Below are 22,277 nucleotides of genomic sequence, written 5' to 3' on the forward strand. Positions count from 1 at the left end.
AAAACAATATTTCCAGAATAAAATTTCTGAAATAAAAGTTCCGAAACTAAAAAAAAACAATAAAATTTTGGAAATGAGAGTTTCGGAAAAAACCTTTCCGAAACTCATATAAAGTCTTTTGGTATAATTTTTTGAACATCCCCACATGAAAAATGTTTCGAAAAGCTTTTTCCGGAACACAAATACATTTCAAAACAGACTTTTGAAAATGAGTTTTTTTTTTTTCACATTTTCTCTCTTCTTCCCTTACAGTATTCTCCCACTCTTCTTCCTCTACACCAGCAATGGTGATGGTGGTGGACAGTGATTTTAATGGCAACAACAGTGGTGGTGTGGTGCAGAGGTAAAGCGTGCTTTTCATTTTGGAGATACAGTTAGTAATTGTGGGAGTGTAGAAAGAAATAGCCTATATTTAAATGAGGTTGCTTCCGCTTTGAGATGTCTAGCACATTGTTAACACTGCCCTCTACATGAGTAATAGCCATCTATAATAAAATCATTGTTAGCAATTACAAGATTGGAAAACCAAGGAGCAAGAAAAACATTGTACAATACACAGAAACTAAATGACAAATTTTGCACTGTTGTTGAAGCATTGGTATACAACTTGCATAGTGTAGTATAAAATTATTATGGTAAAATAAAAAAAAGACTACAGTATATAGAACCATACTTGTAAGTTACTTCCTTGGATCACCATTAAATGACTGTATGAATACCAACTTTACAATGTATAACTCATTTAGATGTTTTATGGCCCTGTGTTTTGGTTTGGCTTGCTGCCGCAGACATTATGCGCAAACGACTGGCAATTTCTGTGAAGGATGGTCTGACTGCAGGATTGGGAGCCCAGCATTGTTCCATCAGTGTTCTCCATTCAGGATCACAGTTACTTGGGATGGTTGGCCTTAATGTGTTATTTACAATTCCTCCTGTCAGGGGAGACACAAATTAGTGGTAGGTTCTACACAGAAATCCTTTTTGAATAATTTTTTCCATAGACTCGTGTATTGAAGAACTAGACTAGAGATATCATCAAATTATAGCACATAAATTAATGAGCTTCACGTAACAATTTGATTTTGTAAGGTTGAAATAGGTTTTATAATCCAATTTTTAAGAACTATAATAGATTTTAGTAAAGGAACCACAAGTTTATGGACCCTCCAAAACTGATTCTCCTTTACCAGTCAAATAGAAACCAATTCTTTCAACATCAGTTTCTTTTTCCAAAATTAATTCAACCAAAATGTGAACCACACAGATAGACTAGAAAGTTAGCTAAAAACAAACTTAAGCCCAGTCAATAGTAAAGTCTACAACCATACTAAGGTAGGTATAGATTTTGAATGTGTGCCCACATTATATTTTGTGTTCAAAAATTTTTTTGACAGAATCGCTTACTATTTTATTTTTTTCAAATAGCTTAATCCGAAAGATTCTGATTAAAAACTGTAAGGAATATAGAAAGCTAATCCAATTGCTCTCTCCAAAGGATTCTCTTATCAGAATCTGTAAGGAATACAAAATAAGCTATAATTCAATAGCATTACTCTATCAATTTCTTATATAAACTTCATCCATTTCCAGAACAATAAAGAAAGTTGCTGAAGGTATGCTAGATACTTAAAAAAGGTGTATATTTTTGTTTCTTTAATAAAGAACTAACAATATCCATCATTATCTGGTTATAGCATGTTTTGTTTCCCAACCATTCCTACCCAACACTGGTCTGATGTGAAGCAACAAGGGGCATCTTCTATATGTTTGACCTGATTTCAATGGAATTTTGTGATCTTTGTTATGATCGTACTATTTAGGGTATTTTACAACTTGACCCCTCTTTTACCCTATCCTATGCATAATATCAATTTTAACAGTGTTGCTATATTCTACTACTGTCTAATGTTTGTTCTTGAATAAAAAGTGTCAATTTCAAGAAGACACAAAAAAGACTAGTAAGGATAAAAGATGAGAATAAGATATTACCTATAATTGCACCATAATGCATATTGGCATATGGCTCCTCACCGGTAAGAATTTCCCATAATACAATGCCAAAGGAGAACACATCAACCTACAGATAAGGGTAACAAACTAAAATTAATTTCAACAATTTCCTTCCCAGATACTATTAAGATGTAAACTACAAATATCCCATATGCAACAAAAGATTTTCAAGGTGGTAAGAGAATGAAATAGGCAAATTTGAATGCTCGAAATTGAAAATGATCAAATAAAAATAATTCAACAGGAACTTCCTGATAACCGGAGTATGGTGAACTGGTAGTTTTATTGTCACGTGAGATAAAAGAAATTTATACGTCTAGAAAGAGAAATGAATACTGGACCACATTTCCTTAGTTAAATTAAATTTCAACTGAGTCATGTGATTGAAGAAAACAATTTTATACAGATAAGTTGAAATATTACCTTTTCTGAGACCTTATTGCTGCTTCCATTCAGAAGCTCTGGTGCCATCCAAGGTAGTGTCCCACGCACACCACCAGTAACCAAAGTATTTCGCTTAATTTTTGATAAGCCAAAATCACCAACCTAGGTAAGAAAATTTCTCAGTCAACACAAAAAGTGATCTTTCATGCTGATAGAAAAATACTACCAGACCCAGTCTACATACCTTGCATATTGGACGTAAAGGATCTTTCAAGTTTACAAGCAAATTGTCACATTTTAAGTCAAAATGCACAATGTTTTTTGAGTGCAAATATTCCATTCCAAAAGCAGCATCCATTGCAATTATCAGCCTCTTGCGACGATCAAGATACCTAAATATAAAATTATTGTAAGAATCTTGAACAAAAATCATATAAAAAAAAAAACTGGACATATAATTTAAAACTCATGCTCTTGCTGACTCAATAAACTTTAGTAGATCTGATTGGCTATCACACAATTATACCAAATCATGAAGTTTTCCCAATAAATATTCATGCATTCTATCCAAGAAATAAGTTGCAACAGGACAGATCTCTTTTCAACAAATTTGAGGCAGTAGTAAAAGCCTTAATCTTATGCACTACAACAGAGATGCAAAATCTATTTCAAAAGCATTACCTATCCTTGCGAAGTAATACATGCCTAAGAGAACCATCCACCATATATTCTGCCACAGTGGCCATTGTACCACCTGGTCCATGCTGTACCACACCATAAAATGCAACCACATTTGGATGATGAAGTTTGGAGAGAATGTCAGCTTCCCGCCAAAACTCCACAGTCTGAGAAAAGAAGCAAATATCATCTCACCTCAAAATGTATCATGGTTAAAGAAATTCAATGACAGAAGAATCGCTTTCTTATTTTATTTTAATGAAAACAAAGAATAGTGCATCCTATACAACATCCATTAAATAAAAAGTTACCAATCTCTCTTGTTCAGATGACCGACCCGTGAAGCAGCTCTTCTTTATTCTTTTAATAGCAACATCTGTTCCTCTCCATTTTCCATGATACACAGTCCCAAAGGTACCAGAACCTAGTTCTCGCAGCTCCTCAAGATCTTCATTCTTAATGACCTACCAATTTGCATAGAAAACAAAGAAATAAATGAAGTCATGAACTAAATATTTTCAGGTTTCAGGTCAGCACTACAGTATGATATAATGTACACATTCAAAATTTGTGAATACACACACACACATATAACAGCTAAATGGCCAAATAAACAAACTTTACGAGGTCAAAAGAGAGAAAAATTCTAAAACAGAACATCTTGAACAAGAGGCTTATAAACTTTTCTTTAAAGACAATGAAAATCTACATGTTAGAAAAGCTAAATATTTTACAAAAATATGTGCCAAAGAATGCCAGACTACATTTAGCCCACGAGAGGAAGAGGTATAGTGTAATGGTGATGAGAATGATGCCGCACAAGCATGGTACTATAACATGTAACCTGTGCATTTTTTATTTATATACAGGTTTAATTAGATATCTTCCTTCATTAGGATTAATTGGTCAACGTTTCCTTGTTGCTATAACATGTAACCTGTGCATTTTTTATTTATATACAGGTTTAATCAGATATCTTCCTTCATTTGGATTAATTGGTCAAGGTTTCCTTGTTTGTGGTTATTAAGTCTGACTTGATGTCCATAATTCGGGCATAGCATTATGATCGAAGTTGTATAAAAACTGATGCTTGTTCTCTTTAAATTATCAGAAAATGATACTCACTTCTCCCCATTTTCCAAGTAGGTATTAGATTGCTCAACCTTGGGGCTCTGCATCCGGGCTAAAACCCTAGCCATCTTGCTTGAAAGCTTCCTTGATTGCAATCATCCTTAGTTGAGACATCTTTGGAGGGCTGTCTTAATTGCAGCCTCATGGTCGGTGGATTAGTCCCACAACTAGAAATATGCCTTAAACAAAAGCTTATAAAGTTTGCAAAATTAAGTTAGACCCTAAAATCAATTTCTAAGACATCTTCATCACATCCAGCTTAGGCAGCCTTCATTGTCATCCTTTCCTTCAATTGTTCAAATGAAAATTGGGAATAATATTTATCAGCCAACACATAATCACTTCCATTGTCATTAAGTTACTACTTGCAAAACCTTGTTCTCTATAATCTCCTTAGCTGTTAGAATAGGCCTAAAACAGGCTTTACTAAAAAGCTGTTTTGTGCTGTACCTATCTCTACCTAGGATCCTAGATATGCCTTTACTTGTTTTTTATTCTTTCTTCTCCTCATTTTATATGAGAACAATCTACAGTTAATATATAAACATGAGAACCTAAGAGAGGCAAAATAAGCTCGCAAAAGAACATTGTTTCTTTTTTATTTATCTTGAGTTAGTATCAAAGCAGGTCAATTTTATTCTACCTGTCTTAGTCTTGTCCAGTAAAGTCTCACTAAGTCCTTCTCATATACCTGCTGCTACACCCTCACAGCAGTCAGTCCCTCTTTTGAAACTGGTGACCATAACGTTCAAGGCAGCCCTTCACTTGTGTCACCCACTGTCTCAAAGACATAGTCTAGCTCCTCATCCCCTTCTGAGTCTTCTGCATCCACTGATTTTCTTTCCCAGAACTGTTAATAAGCATCTCATGTAAACCAGGTATAAGTCTGGATTTTATAATTCTAGGCTGCAGGGTTTCATAATACAAAGCTCAATTAGTGGCTAAAGGGTTTCATCAAGTCCGTGGCTCTAACATTTTCTCCTGTTGTTAAACCTGCTACTATCAGACTCATTACCACTCTTGCCCTCACTAGTAATTGGGAATTATTTCAGATGTATGCGAGTAATGCTTTTCTTATTGGCTTCTTGGATGAAAAAGTTTCTACGGTGCAGCCCCCAAGATTTGAAGTTGAAGAGAAATCTCTCGTTTGCAAACTCAACAAGGCCCTTTTTGGCCTAAAACAAGCACCCAGGCAGTGATTAGATGGACTAAAACTTACCTTTACTCGGTTTGTGATAGGATATAATAAAATAGGTTATAATGGGTAATAGGTGCAGGACAGATAAAACAGTTTTAGGAATTAATTGTTGTTGGGTAGTTAGAAGTGGGTTGCCTTTATAAGAAGGCAAGGGAGGTCTATAGAGGGCAATTTTTAGATTTGTGAATTGTTAGACTGGAACATTGTCCGGTGGAGGGAGGAAGGCTTCCTTGAGGGTTGTTGAAATATAATGTCTTTATTATTATTAATATTTATGTTAGGATTTTGTTAGGTTTTAAGAAATAAAGTCCTCATGACTCATGTCCTTCTCCAATTAGACGACTCGTACCATGTTCCTGTATAACAAAGGAATTAGTAGAAAAGGTTACAGAACAATTCAAGGAACAAGTCAATTGACTCAAAGAGATTAAATTGTAAGGACAATGAGGATTATACAAAACAGAATTCAATTTTAGTGAAGGAGATAAGGAAACTTTGCCAATTCCCTGACATGCAACCTTGGATCCATTGGCAACAGTAATGAAATGAGGAATTTTCAGACAGGAGATGGAAGAAAATGAAGGGATGTTAGGAATCTGGGTAAGAATCCTAACTATCTCACTCACTCGCACACTTCAAAAATCTCAAAAAGGAATTTGGTAAAGAATTGTATTGTATTCACAGCAAAAGAATCAAGAATACAATGGAAAACCAGGAGCTTAACCAACTTCACCAGGTTCTAAACCGGTCTACAAACTCAAGAGTCAAAACTGTCTCCCTGAAAACAATAAAAGAGGTCCTTTTATAAAAACCCTTTTCCCGCCCCACTAATCTGTTTAGCAATTAAGTACTCTTCCTCACCTTTATCCTTTCATAAACCTTCCGTGTCCTAACATTACTCCCCCCTTGAGAATCAACCTTGTCCCCAAGGTTGGAACCGAAAAGCTTGGTCTCTTGGTCTGAAGAGAATCCACTGGCTACTGCCCACCAATTTAGGTCTGGACGCTTAGGTGGTGGCAATTCCTCCCCCACTATCTTCCATTATTCCTCTTTCCTTCTTATCACCCCCAAATTCCACACCAAGGGATGTTACCAGAGATATGATCTGAGGCACCTGAGTCAAGAATCCATAGACTATGACCTTCCACAGATTGAGAGATGCAGGCAGTTGACACATTTGACATTGAGGAGGGTTGGCCAAGATTAGAAGATTTTTCAGACTTGTACCTCAAAAACTCTTGGTACTCTTCATCAAAAATTCTAGATTCTGAATTATCAGATTTAGACACATGAGCAGCTTTGTCTGGAAAGCCATGCAAGGAATAACATTTATCATGGGTATCACCCATTCTCTTACAATATGAGCATTGAGGACGTCCACTTCAACCATCACGTCCTCCTCGGTTGCTCCTACCTCCTCCTCTTCCTTGTGGTGCCACCATTGCTGACATTTCAATAGCATCATTTAAATTCTCGTCTTTTACCAATGTAGGTACCCGAAGGAGTGGAGTAACTAAGTCATCCATCGACGGAATTTGATCAAAACTTGTCAAGCTTTTTGTTGATATTTTATAATGAATCAGCTACAAAGAAGTTCTTTAACTCTTCTACCGCAGCCCGAGCTTTTGCTATATGAGAAACCATATCATGGTTGACTTGTTTGAGAGAAGCTGTTCTTTGGGTTGCATCGAAAAGACGTTGTACATCATTAGCAAAAATATCTTGGGCCCTTTTCCAAAAGGAAGAGCATGTCTTATAGGGTCTCAAGATATCTAGAACCTCTTGCTCAACCGATTGCCACAAAACAACACATAATTGAAAGTCTAGATTCTGCCACTGGGATTTTTCTTCATCCGGGACCATAAAAATATCTTGTTCAAGGTGATTATTGTGTCCTTGACCAAGAAACCACAATTCCACAGCAGAGGACCATGATAAATAATTTTTCCAATTGAGTTTTGCCAATGTAATGATAGGGGTAGCAAATAAAGAGGAATTAATTCCAGTAGAAGAGGCCATTTTAAAACTGTGAGAAGAAATGGGACTTAGTGTTTCAAATAACGTGAGGAAGAAAACCCTAGGTATGAGTCCAAGCCAACAAAACGGAAAAACAAGAACCAAAACACACTATGGCAATGGTGGACAGCGGCGGCGACGCAGACAACAGAGCGAACTACGGACAGCGGAGCAAACTGCGGACAGCGGAGCAAACTGCGACAGCGGAGCAAACTGCGACAGCGGAGCAAACTGCGACAGCGGAGCAAACTGCGGACAGTGGAGCAACAAAGGAAATGACAGAGAGATGACGGCTCCGATGATAGAGGAGGAAGACAAAGAGGTTTGACTCTTGATACCAACTTAGTACTGTATTTATAGGAGACAGTAGTTCTATAAAGTAAAAGGGCGGGAAGCCCCTAACAAAACCCTAACATAAATATTAATAATAATAAAGACACTATATTTCAACACTCCGCCAGTCGCCGCCGTCGCCACAAATAGAGTTGCCGGAGCTTCCTGAGTCTGTTCCTAGGGTCGGTGACAACCCGTTTGTCCTATATTTGAGTAGATCTAAATTTTAAGTTCTGCTCCTTTTTTCTCGGTGTGACCCACTCGTCGCCGCCGTCACAGACAGAGTCGTCGGAGCCTCCTAAGTCTATTCCTAGGGTTGGTGACAACCCATTTGGCCTATATTTGAGTAGATCTGAGATTTTAAGTTCTGCTCCTTTTTTCTCGGTGTGACCCACGCCGTCGGCATCTCAAAAAAGGTCACCGGAGACTCCTCGTTGCGTTCTACGGGATGTCTGAAGTAAAATTTATTCCTTTGTGCCTTCATTAAAAAAGGATCTCGAGCACTTGAAAGCAATGGTTAAATCAATGAGTAAGCCCTCTGGATCATGTCCTTTATCCATAAAAGGTAAGATTTGTCTCAGTACTGTTGGTCATATGTCTAAAGGTATTTGGATCATTGATTCGGGTGCAACTGATCAAATGACACCTTAGTGTGTCCTTCGACTCATATGGTAAAACAAATAAAGAACAACTTATTACAGTTGCGAATGGTCAGGGTATAGCTATATGCGGCTCTGGGAATATAATTTTGGACTCATCATCTATTATATTGAAGGATGTTTTACATGTTCCTCAATTAGCTAATAGTCTTATCTCTGTGCAAAAACTCACAGGATTTAAATTGTTTAGTAACATGTTTTCCAACTTATTGTGTTTTTCAGGACCTTGCCACGAGGAAGACAATTTTAACTGCTAAGGAGCATAATGGGTTGTATTTTTTAGAGTTTGATGACCAAAGCAACACGAAAATCATGAGTCAACAAGCAACATCTGAGACGTGAGCAAAATCCCAAATATGGTTACATCATCAAAAACTTGGGCATCCTTCATTTAGTCTTATCAAGTCCTTATTTCCCCACTTGTTTACCAAAGAGTCTGATGAGTCTTTTAATTGTGATATTTGTCAATTTTCAAAACACCATCGTGCATCTTATCCTATTAATCATAAAAAGAGTATTTCTCCATTTGATTTAATTCACTCTGATGTTTGGGGTCCTCTCATAGATTCTATTTCTGGAGCCAAATGATTCTTTACCTTTATTGATGATTGTACCCGTGTGACATGGACATACCTTATGAAAATAAATCCGAAGTTTTTCAAATTTTTGTTAATTTTTTCCATCTTGTCCAAAATCAATTTGAAAAAAATATCAAAAGAATTAGGTCGGATAATGGTACTGAATATGTGAATCATGAATTTCTCAATTTTTTGTCTCATAATGGTATTGTTCATGAACTAACCTGTGTTAACACCCCTCAACAAAATGGGGTTGCAGAAAGAAATAATCGTCATTTTCTTAAAGTAACTAGAACTCTTCTTTTTCAAATGTCTGTTCCAAAAAATTACTGGGGAGAAGTTGTGTTAACTGCGACATATCTCATCAACAGGTTACCCACTCGTATCTTAAATGGCATTAGTCCTATAAAGTCTCTATTGTCTTTTGTTCCTTCTTTTTCCCTACTAACGAGTCTACCTAGTCAAGTCTTTGGATGTGTTGTTTTTGTTCACTTTCATCATCCTAATTGTGGTAAATTAGATCCCAGAGCTCTTAAATGTGTCTTTATTGGGTATCCTTCTAATAAAAAAGGATACAAATGTTATCATCTCAGAGTCGTCGCGTCTTTATCACCATGGATATCACCTTTCATGAAACACAATCCTTTTATGTTAGTCCACCACTTCAGGGGAAAAAGCATTTGAAGTGGATGAACTCTCCTTGTCATTACCATGTTCGTCTTTGCAGGATGCCCAAGACCTGAGCAATGAAGCTACCATAGTCCACACAAATTCCTACCTCAATCCAGGAGGCCATGAAACTTGAACATTGGATTCGAGCCATGAAAGAAGAGATGAATGCACTAGAAAGAAATTCAACTTGGGAGATTGTTGATAAGCCAAGAGACAAGAAGGCAGTAAGGTGTAGATGGATATTCATAATGAAACATAAGGAAGATGGGACAATAGACTTGAGAATTAAACTGTAAAATAATTCTAGAGGGCTTGATTGATTCCTCTCATAATCTTCTATTTATAAGAATAAATTGATACAAAAGTACATGATAAATAGGGTAACCCTAGACACAATATAATCATGATAAGTAGGGTAATCCTAGACACAATATAATCATGATAAATAAGGTAACTCTTGACATAATATAATCATGATAAAATAGGATAAATATCCTAACACTCCCCCTCAAGCTGGAGCGTACAAATTGTATATACCAAGCTTGCAACAAATAAACTCAATTCGAGGACCCCTTAATGACTTGGTCAATACATTTGCGAGTTGATCGTTTGACCCAATAAACTTAGTGCATATTTCTTTGATCGAGCGGAGAGTTTGTCTAGACCTGAAGACATGTCATGAACAAAACATACACAACCAAACACTCGGGGAGATGTATGAAAGAGAGGATCATTAGGAAACAAAATGGAGAAAGGGACTTTATTATCAAGAGAGGAGGAGGGCATCCTATTAATAAGATAACATGCAGTTAAGATGACATCCCCCAGTGATAATATGGGCACCAAGCAAAAGGGTACGAGCAGTTTCAACCAAGTGTCTATTTTTTCGTTCTGCTATACCATTTTGCGGTGTACGTTCTGCTACACCATTTTGCTGCGGTGTATGAGGACAAGTAGACTGATGTAAGATACCATGAGAACTCAAGATGGCAGAAAAGGAGGATGAGAAATACTCTTTTGCATTATCACTTCTTAATATTTTGATTACTTGACCAAATTGATTATTGATTTCATTCAAAAAGGAAGGGAAACCATGTAAGGAGTAGCAATTCTCTTGAGTATGACCCATCCTTTTACCATATGTGCATTGAGCACGTCCCCGACCTCCTCGTCCTCCTCCTCTAGTGCCACGTCCTCCTCTTCCTCATGTGGCAACCATGACAGATAGTTCCACTAGTTCATGCGCTTCTTGAGTTTGAGGTACTGGGACACGCAGAAGACGAGTGGTCAATGTTTCCATGGAGGGGACCTCATTACTAGTTAGAAGTTGATCTCTGAGATGATCAAAATCGGGATGTAGGGCACAAAGGATCAACACCATGTAAAATTTGTCTAGGTTCATTTTGATATCCTCTAATGGGTCCGCTTCCAAAAACATCCTGAGTTCTTTGACAGTAGATTGGGCTTCAGCCATGAAGGACACCATATCTTGGTCTGCTATTTTAAGAGATGCAAGCTTGTTCGTAGTGTCATTGAGACGTTGAATATCGTTGGCATAAATGCTTTGGGCTTTCTTCCAAAAGGAGTGACAAGTTTTGAAAGCCCTCAAAGATACAAGAAGTTTGGGTTCCATTGATTGCCATAACAGGGCACACAACTGGAAATCTGCTTGTTTCCACTGATCAGCTTTTTCAGTAGGCACATGGCTTCCATCTCGCTCAAGGTGGTCATAATGCCCTTGGCCAAGGAACCACATTTCAACAGTAGCAGACCATGATAGATAATTTTTTCCATTTAGCTTCTCGGAGGTAATTGATGGACTTCCGGAGAAGGAAAGAGTACTGTCAGACGCCATTTTTAAAGAAGACGAATAGTACCAGCGAGGAACAAGAAAACCCTAAGGGTTTAGACGAACGGAACTGTGACAGCAATGGAGGACGGTGGCCGGTGACGGCCGACGGTGGCCGACGGCAGACAGTGGCCGGCGACAGACGATGGTGGCCAGCGACGGACAGCGGCGGACGGTGGCGGGCGACGACGGACTGTTGCGCTGGACAGATATTACGAGACAGAAACCAGAGCGGGATCGACCCGAGCTGATACCAACTTGAGAATTAAACTGTAAAATAATTCTAAAGGGCTTGATTGATCCCTCTCATAATCTTCTATTTATAAGAATAAATTGATACAAAAGTACATGATAAATAAGGTAACCCTAGACACAATATAATCATGATAAATAGGGTAATCCTAGACACAATATAATCATGATATAGGCTTTGTGATTAGAGAAGATATCTTTAGAATCTTCCTAATTAGAGAAAATAGATATATAATCTTCTATTTTATTTTGTTTACCTAGTTTCCCTATTTCCCTTTTTTAGCATAATTAGATTGTTACAAATAGAGGATATGAGAATGTATTCTTTATGATTCTGAATAATAAAATCAGTCCTATTTTCAACTGGAGGTCTGGTAAAGGGCAGTTTTTGGAGTGAATTGTTAGACTGGAACAAAGTCCAGTGAAGGGAGGAAGGCTTCCTTGGGGGTGATTCTTTGTATTCTGATTCACTCATACATCAATAATACATTCTATTCAATTCTGTTTGGTGTGTTCTTGAGAGAAGGAGAGGTCATCAGAATAATATTCAGTACTGTTGTTGTCCAGCATTCTGTGTGGGTGTGTGCTGTTTTGAGAGAAAGATAGACTTCTTGACCAAAGAAGCCTAACAGTTTGAGTTTCAAGCTAGTAAATAACACCAGTCTTTGTTATTGTACAAGACTCAAGCTCACACTATTTTAATCTTTATCTATGTCGATGATATTATCATCACTAGTAGCCTATCATGCACCGACACTTCAATTTGTGTCACATATCCGTATCCGACGACATCCGCAGCTGGTACGCTAGAATAATTTATTGATACTTATCAATGAAGTATCTAATTTATAAAGTAATAACTAATATTTTTGTGATGATAATAATTTATAATTTTTTGTTTTGAGAATATACATGTTATTTTACTTTGAATTCACACAATAGTAATCACATATTAATCGCGTTTCAAAAAAAATTTGTACATTTTTCAATATACATATATCATGTATTGTATCATATTATTTTCAAATTAAACATATTGTCCTATCAGATACACATCACATCCGATATACATATTGTATATGTGCATCACAGCTGGCAGCTCACCCCAACTAATTCGGCAGATTACTGAACGTCTGAAACAGCTGTGCCATTTGGACTATTTTTTGGGTATTGAGATCAAGCGCCTACCTGACAAATCCTTTCTTTATGACTCAGAGCAAGTACATTAGAGATCTCCCACATAGGAATAATATGGCTGATGCTCATTCTATTTCATCTCCTACGACCTCTACAAGCAAACTGTCTAAAAGTGAAGGTGATTTATTTCAGCATCCAACTCTTTACAGATTTGTAGTTGATGACTTAAAGTATGCTACTAACACAAGACCTGAAATTAGTTGTGCGGTAATAGAGTCCGCCAATTCATGTCAAATCCCTTAAATTGTCACCGGGTGGCTGTCAAGAGAATTCCAAGGGAGATTCACAAGAGGTTGGCTAAAAGAAGTTGAAGAAGACATGAAGCTCTCAATTTTTTTAAACTCTTAGATCATAGAATATTCCTTAACTCTCCCAGAATATTCTACAATCCAAGAGTCACCCAAAAATCATGTGGGACGAAATTTTCAAGTTAGGAAAGTCACAGAGTTATTAACCACAATGTCACTTTATTGAGTGTAATGATGGTTATAACAACTTAACATGGCTTTCTACTAATTCATGAACTACATGTGCTCTTTGGAGATGTGATGATGAGCTTTTTCTTAATTTTACTAGGTAGCTAACGTTTGCCTTTCTCTATTTTTAAGGAACCAACCATGTGTTAGGATTAATTAGGAGTTAATTAAGTATTAAACATAGGATTAGTTGAGTTAACTTTAGCTTAAGCAATCTTATGTGCATTTGGGCTTCCTAATGTTTCTAAACACTTGAGAGGTGTTTTTTCCTCTTCGAAACCATGACATGCTTCTTATAAAAGAGAGTCAACCCCTCTTGTAGAATCACTTTTGAAGATTCAATTGAATACAGTGAAAACTCCCTTGTGTTGAATATACACATATGGTTCTCTATTTATAATAAAAGAAATATGGGCTAAGCCCAAAATACAAATAAGAAATATAAACAAACTAACTAAAGATAAAAGATAAATATAAACTAAAGATAATATCTTTAACACTCCCCCTCAAGCTGGAGCATACAGATTGTATGAACCAAACTTGGAATAAATAAACTCAATTTGAAATATATGATTTGTCTTCAAGAGTGTGCGACAAACAGATGTTCAGTCACATGAACACTAAGAGCAGCTTATGAAAGAGCAGCTTATGGAAGAGCAGCTTATGGATTGGAAGTGGTGGACAGCTGCGAACCTTCAACTAGCACCATGAAACTTCAAGTAGAATGACATTGACAAAGGAGGGCAATGAAAAACTGCAGGGACTGGATTGCCATCAAGTAAGTATAGGGCCTGCAATGGCTGAAAGCGACAAAACTACAGGGACTGCCATCTCTGACTAGTTAGGGCCTGCAGTGGCTAAAAGCAGGGACTGCCATCCCTGACTAGTGGGGCCTCTGACTAGTGTCTAACTAGTGGGACGTGGCTGCTGACTGGTGGGATGTGGCTGCTGACTGGTGGGATGTGGCTGCTGACTGGTGGGATGTGGCTGGAACAACATACTCCCCCTCACGAACTGCGGAAATGACAATGCGCCGATGACAAATCGTGAAAGTGGAAGATCATAATGGTCTCCTTTATTCATCAAAGGACACAAAAACAGATATGACAAAGGGTTGGTGAAATTGTTGACTAAAATTTTGAATCTTGCTAGGAATAGACTCTCCAGGAAACCTTCAACCCATGACTTTGGTGTTGAAATTCCTTGGTGTTAACCTACTGTCCTTGGAGACTTGTAAATAAATGACACCCAATAGGAGCATCGCAGTTGCTTACTTACAAAGCATAAGGATGACAGATTGCATCAAAAAGCCAAGTTCGACGTCCAAATGTTCTCTGCTGGATTACTCCCAAATGGTGATACTTAACAGTGTATCACAAGAAGTACAAGCTAAATTGGAGCCCAAGAAGAAGAAAGTGACCAACGATTGAAGAAAGAACCAACGCAGTTGCGTCTAGAGCGGTCGTTTTTGGTCCAAACAAGGAGCGTGCTTAGATTCCAACTCCTTCAAGTTGGATTGGAAGTTGAACACCCGAAGATCAAAAAAGATTGTTCAAGGGTTGCAATCTTGTGAGATTGACAGTAGCTCGCAAAGCGGCGCGACTCCTCTCTCGGATGCGAACGTCGGAGGTGGCGGACAGTGAGGAAACAGCAAAGAGGGAGGTCAAACTGAAACAGCAAAGAGGAGAAGATAGCGGAAGCGGAAGATAGCGCGTGCGAACGAGATAGAGACGGCGACAACCAGGTTTGGGTCGCAGGCGAGGAGGCGCACAAAACCCCTAACTTTTCCTGAGAAAATGAGGCACCGACGGCGACAGCCGGCGGCAAACGGTGGCCGACGATGTACGGAGGCTGGCAGCGGAGAGCGACGGTGAACAAGGGAAAAACAGCGAACAAGAATTCTTCAGATGATTGGAAGCTAATGAGAATGCCTATGATTGGGCATTACAGGAGGGAAGGCACCAGTTTCAGGTATTGGTCCGAAAGGGCATGGCCAAGCGAGGCACTATAAGCGTGATCTTGAGGCTGAGAAAAAAAAATCAGAATTCTAAAAGAGGAACTTGGCTACGGGAATTGGAGTTACAAAGACAGGTTGAAAAAGAGACTTTTAGGGGGCCACCGGTGGCGGCTGCCACCGGCCACCGGCGGCAACAAAGACAAAGTAGAAAAGGATCAAAGAACTTAGAGCTCTGATACCAAATTGAATATAGTGAAAACTCCCTTGTGTTGAATATACACATAGGGTTCTCTAGTTATAATAAAAGAAATATGGGCTAAGCCCAAAATACAAATAAGAAATATAAACAAACTAACTAAAGATAATATCTTTAACAGATTCAATGAAATCTTCCTTGTGAGTTCACTTTGAAAGTCTTAAGAGTTATCTACTCTTGTTTTGGTTCTTATCTTGAGAAGCTTTATCGAGTAATGAATCTTCTTGCACTTATCCTTTGGGGTTCATAACAAAAGTGGCATGTTCTTTCTCATTTCTAAGTCTCAATCCATTTTCTAATTTCTTTTGCAAAATGTTTTTGTTTTACATGTTTCTCATTGGGTTGGTGAGATACAAATTTGAATCACCAAGGGACATGCTTTGGCAAGCTTCTTCTCTAACACTTCTTGAGTTGATCAAGAACTTATCATCCTCCTAAGCTCCACGTCACTCCATAATCACTGCCACTGCCAGCATTATTTCTTTCTTTCTTTCTTCATCTACCCCTTCAATCTAACATCTCTTGTGATTCAATACTCATAAGCTTCCTTACCAAATAACAGAGACTTACAATTCTTGCTACTAGTGATTCCATTCTTGCTTCTATTTTGGAATGCACCATGAATTGCTCCCAAAATATGGGAGCTCTAATACCCGTTGATGGATGATAGATACCCATAAGTTAGATAATTAGGTTAATTGGACAAAGAAAAAAATGGGTTTGTGTTAGAAAGAATGAGACAGGACCTGCATTTGATTATGCCCATAAAGGGCAGGTTTATGACCAGCATCTTACTGTACATAGAAATAATTATAAACTGTTTATGGACTTTTGGTAAATAAAATAGTAGAGTGGATCCAGACCTCTTGAAATATCTAGAGAAGTGTATTGGATCCTTGCGGGCTTCTCCCTAGTTTTACCCAATAAAAATCAGTTCTTTCTCATTGTTCTGATACCAGTTCTATCAATAGAACTGGATGAGGAAAAAAAATTAGACAGGAAATAGATGAAGAATACTTTGGTATTATTCTCTAGTAGAACTCTTGCAACAGTCAAAGATGAATTACAATAGTACACAGGTTATTTAACAGATCCTGATTTCTCTCCGCTCTCTTAAGAGTTAAATCCTTTTGCAGAAATAATAAGATAGATCCCAATCTCAATCCTTTTCTTATTTATCGGCAACAGGCCTCATTCAACCTATTACTTACGGAGACATTAAGAGAAGAGTCAGCCGGGGTCTACAGAGTATTAAATATTCTTTAAAACCTTGGAGAGACTCGGAAGATAAATATTGCAAGTTCTAGTTGCTGTTATGACAGACTCTACATCTGCACTAAGCCTTAAATGAAAGATAAATGTAAATTAGATTAACATGAGATGTCCAAGTATAGATTATATGAACCCAGATCCAATCAATTATTACTACCAATACGCTTCTGAAATCTGAAGAATCCAAATCAAAATTATGTAACAATGGTAATAAAGAGTAACTAAGAAGCAAGCTTGCAATACATCATACCCAAACATTACATACATACATACATACATACATACATACACACACACAAATATATATATATATATATATTGTGTGTGTGTATGTGCCCAAAAGACAATTCAGTATGTGATCAACAAGATACAACCTTATGGGTACACATTATATTGTTGTAACCATATATAGAAAATTGTCATATTTGAGATTTTTATCATAGCAGTACTCATAACCATATCTAATAGAGTATACTTACTCAAGTATACTCTAATAGTTATAATTATTCCTGCAAGTTGAAACATACACAAATTATCCATTTACACAAGTGATATAATCTACTCTTTGCAGCAGGTGCAAGGCTTATTGGGAAGGCAACAGAGCCTTCAGTTTGCCCAAAAATATAAAAACATGTTCCGTGTATGAAAAAAAGTATATAAGAAATGTAGCATATATAAGAACATGATTTTACCTGCACAGTACTAATGTCAATATCTCCAAAAGAAGGATCAAGGGCTGGAGGTAGGTTGCTATTTTTCACATCAAATTTGCCATCCTAAATTGAAGCAAAGATCTTTTATTATTGGAAATGCAGATCAGTACAACCTTACGCACAAAGAAACAAAATAACAAAATTGAAATAGTACCTCAAACTCTGACCCTTGCATTCTTAGATTTTCCATCATAGCATCAAACTGCATGCTTTCATTGTCCTTAAGCTGGGATTGATTATAATTAGACTTCAGAATGGTAGTTTCAGTTTCAATCCTAACATGTAAGTCCTCAGGATTTTCTTCATTAAATTTGAGATGGGAATCTTCATGATGTAGGGGATCTCCATCAGTTGTTAGCGGCATAACATGATGAGTTCTATTATCTTCTGTTTTTCCTATTCCAGGTGGAAAACCAAGATGATCTTGATCAATAAGAGAGACGTTATCAAGCCCTTGTGCTAATTTATGAAAATATGACCATCTTTTGGGTTCATGATTTTCCATATTTATGCTTAAGCCTACTCCATCTCCAGACAATGGATGCAGACTGGAGGGATCTTCTCCATGTATTGCTTTAGAAAACATATCTGAAAGCAATTCGCGGGGAAATCGATCATCAATGTCAATAAGAATGTCCCCTTGAGATTGTTTGGAAACAACATTTTGGGGGAAATCTTGATTAACATCTTTAGTTACACTCCCAGTTACAGATACAGGTAGTTCTTCCACCACACAACCATCATTTGATTCCTTCCCTGAGGCTTCACCCCAATCAATCTCTGGAAGATTGGATGCTAGATCATCAAGACGCTTAGCAGAGGAAACATGATGCAAAGTAGGAACATCTGATTTACCATCTTTGGTTTTGGTCTTGGTTTCAGTTTCGTCAAGCAAGGGCTTCATTTGGCTATCTTTACGATAATTTTCAGTTTCAACATCTTTAGTTCCTTCATTACTTGATAACACTGGCTTCAACTCAGGGTCTGTGAGCTCAGATAGTTTTGACTTAATAAGACTGTTTGTATCAGGCAATGGTTTGCTCATTTGATTTTTGGAAAACCCATTGTCAGTGGTATGGCCATCTGCATGCAAGGGCTTTTCTGCATTACCCAATTCGTCAGTTGGATGCAAGTTGCCCCCAGATTCTGTTACTGGGTCCTCTGGGTTGACATCAGAAAGTAAATCTGACACATGTAGTTGAGAACTGTGTGTGTCATCTGACTTTGAGGAACGATTCAGCAACTCTACTTGCTCCCTCGGAGTTCTTTCTGAATAATAAACTCTTTCAGGAAGTGGAGGAGGATGAAGACAACTCAAATCAATTGCATTTGGATGGGAATCAACATAAGCAGGAACAAATGCACTGCTAGAAGTAGAAGACAACACTTCATAATCCTTGTGCTGAACCTTTTTTGTTGAAGGTAATGAAGGTGGATGTCCCTCAGGCATGGTAACTACAACCGATGCTTCATGAAAATTACTTTTTAAGCCACTGTCAGAGGTTTGTAAGGGAGCTGGAGACGTGGTTTCTGAGGTTAAAACATTTTCAGAGTCACTCCCTTGCTTAACTGAATTATCACTTATCTTTTTCACCTGCATTGCAGATAACTGAGAATTTTGAATTTGTAATCCACTAGATACATGGTCTTCATTCTGAACCCCTTGTTGATTGTTAAGCAGATGAGGAGCCATAGGAATAAAAGTCTCTCCAACAGGGCTATGAGTGGAATTAAGGCCATGGTGAACAAAATATTGACGACTATAATCCCCAAATTGAGGCATTTGGTCACCATAAGAATGTTGATCAAGTTCATAAGAATTTGAGGCATTTGGTAGAACTGCTTGTGAAGAATGAATAGTCAATGAAGGATCAGATTTGTTAGTCAAGGGAGCGCTGGCACCTACAGATTCTACAGCAGCTCTATTATTAGTCTCTCTCTGTGAAGTTTGCCTTTCCAATTCATGCAGATCATCAGCTGAGAAACTGACACCAAGTGGGGTTGAGCTGTTTATTGATCCAAAGTCCATGCCATTAACAGCAACAACATATTGGACCTCAGAGTCATCACTAATGCTGCTGAGAGAAAAATGAGCATCTTCCAAATCACTCATTGAGAACAAAAACAGCCTAAGCTTTTTTGAGCGCTCTCTATCTTCTAGAAGATTACATTCTTCCATCATATTCTGCAAATCCTCATCAGACGACACTGATACCAATGCATCGAGATCTTCCCCAGGAAGTTGATATTTTAGTACATGAACCAGATTATAAATTAACAATGCTTTTTGCATAAGCTCCTGCCAAGATATGTCCTTTCTTAGACGAAGAATACGAGTTTGACCTCCAACATACCTTAACTTCCCATCACTTGGTCGTGGTAATATTCTGCCACCAAAGCTACAAAGACACTTCATCATTGATGAGCTGTCAGAACCAACAGAAGACCCATACCCACGTACAAATCGACTATTCTCCTGATTCAATGAAACTCTTGGCATTGACCGAATTGACCCATAATTGCTTCTGTCTCCATGTAATGATGTACTCGGTCTGTTAAACTCTGTCAGACCTTTCTCAGTTTTTGATAGAATAGAAATGTCTGATCCACTTTCAGAAGCTGTGTGGTTGATGCCTAAGACACCTTTCAGTTCCATGCAGCCAGTTGCATAATTGGAATTGGAATCATTAACATTTGAAAACATGGGCTTCCTGAGATTCACCCTATCTCGCATGAATTCAAGAGCAAATTCCTCACCCGTCTGTATTGAATAATTAAGGACCGGTTTAACATCTGATGTGCTATAGTCAGATGGCCGTCTAATACTCTGCATGCCATCCATATGGTCCTGAATTACTGATTGAGATCCCGACTGGAACTCCTCATTTCTAGGCTCCATGGTATTGCATTGAAGATGTTTGTAGAATCTAGACTGTTCCATCATGACATTGTTTTTAACTTCTTAGGAGAACACTTCATTAAGAAACGAAATAAAAAATAAGTTCTAAACCTCTAGTAATACTTGGACACCATATAAACATTTGACGAATTGAAACTTCCAAGATAAGAGCAACTCCCATGCACCAATGAAACACAACTTAATTGCACAGCAGTGGCCCTGTGTGAACACAATGGAATCAAGGTAGGTAGTTTAAGAAACAAATTAAAATGCAACAATACAATCACTACAGATGGAAACAAATGACCACTATGGTCAACTATAAATGCTAAGTTACATATTGATAACCTGGGTAATAGGCTTAAAGATAACATTAAAAATTTGCTAAGATGTAATTACTAATTTATAAAGAAACATAACGAACTACAATTTTTTAGACAGAACAGAATTTGGGCAGTAGAACAACTTTATTTGGTGGAAAATTCCAGCTTCCTTTCCATGACTATAGGACCATTATGTGTCTCATGTGTGGCCATAAAACGAACATCAAACTATCTCCCTCTCTCTCTCTCTCTCTCACACACACACACGCACAACACATTTCATAACCAAACCTCATTTGGGAATGACTAGTATGACACTACATCAATGTCACGCAGTACGCAAGATGACAAGTGAAAAATTGTTGTTTAAGTCACTAAGTTCTAAATAAATTGCACTCACACATATAGTCCAGAAACTAGTCAATTTAGTCCATCACATTTTTATGTAATGAATTTCATTACCATAATAAGATAGTTTGATGATTTTAACACACCACACAGACACACGATCAATCTACTTCCTTAATCTAACCTCTTACCATAAAAACTAAACATGGCAAAAACTGAACAGAACATGTACCTGATGAAAGGGGGGAAACCCGTCCTTGTGTTTGCTGAAGTTGAAAAGGGGAAAGATTGAAAATAAAAGTACGAAATTTGAACCAGAAACAGAGGTTTCAAGGGAAAATGAAAAGAACCCACTCCAGGTTACTCACGCTTTCGCCAATTACGCTATCTCTTCAGAGTTTGCTCCTGCTTCGACCCTTTTCCCCGGAAAATGACTGCGCTTTCTCTTTCTCTCTCTAGAAAACAGAAAATTCCCTCTCTAAACATTTTTCCATCCACCGCTGTTGTCAATAGTTTCAGACATTTTGCGAGTTACAAAAGTACCCTTGCATCTTTGTAGTTACTACTGTTATGCCATCAGCACGTGTGACCTGGCAACATGGAAGAAAATTTGCTTTTATAATGAAATGGAATGGAACAAAAAGACAATGGTTTCTCTCTTTATCCTTTTTCAAACAATTAAAAGGAATTAAATATTAATTATTTGAGAAAAAATAAAGTAAAAAAATAATAAAATACCTAACATTACATAATTTTAATATAGTTTATGTATTTATTTTATCTAAAATTAAAGAAAAATTATTTTATAATTATTATTATTACCCATCAATATATTCATAGTATTTTTGTTTACTTCTATTTTACATATCTCTGCGTTTTTTCTTTTAGTTAACTCATCCAAACAAATCTTTAATCCCATATATTAGCTAACAATATTATTAAACTTTGGATTGGTCATTAATTCACTTAAGAAACTGGGCCAAGAATCAACTTAGTAGGTATTTATTGAACTGCAGCAGCCAATGTATAAGAGGTGATGTCATAATAAAATTAGGTTTGGTTCCATGTTAAAGGAC

At 37.4% G+C, this 22,277-nt stretch overlaps 1 protein-coding gene across 1 annotated transcript; it reads right to left on the reverse strand.

Moving 5' to 3' along the window:
- Window positions 1-471: 471 nt before the first annotated feature.
- LOC124822265 (RAF-like serine/threonine-protein kinase 20) lies at window positions 472-21,706 on the reverse strand. The gene is made up of 9 exons (XM_088094600.1): window positions 21,434-21,706; window positions 17,786-20,749; window positions 17,611-17,694; window positions 3,384-3,536; window positions 3,076-3,239; window positions 2,639-2,786; window positions 2,434-2,556; window positions 1,990-2,077; window positions 472-932 (listed from the first exon to the last, which is right to left on the reverse strand). Exons 2-9 carry the CDS (start codon window positions 20,573-20,575, stop codon window positions 739-741), a joined length of 3,744 nt encoding a protein of 1,247 aa, XP_087950726.1. The 5' UTR covers window positions 20,576-20,749; window positions 21,434-21,706; the 3' UTR covers window positions 472-738.
- Window positions 21,707-22,277: the final 571 nt, after the last annotated feature.

The sequence above is a fragment of the Vigna umbellata genome, chromosome 7 (genome assembly GCF_029865625.1).
Source record: "Vigna umbellata cultivar VRB3 chromosome 7, Vumbellata_1.0, whole genome shotgun sequence".
Taxonomy (NCBI): Eukaryota; Viridiplantae; Streptophyta; class Magnoliopsida; order Fabales; family Fabaceae; genus Vigna; species Vigna umbellata.

Coding starts and splice junctions, on each gene's coding strand:
- LOC124822265 (XM_088094600.1), bottom strand. CDS start 20,575: ATGATGGAACAGTCTAGATTCTACAAACATCTTCAATGCAATACCATG. Junction 17,695..17,785: donor TGCAAGGGTCAGAGTTTGAG/GTACTATTTCAA, acceptor GCTTCAATTTAG/GATGGCAAATTTGATGTGAA. Junction 933..1,989: donor GCATTATGGTGCAATTATAG/GTAATATCTTAT, acceptor CTCCCCTGACAG/GAGGAATTGTAAATAACACA.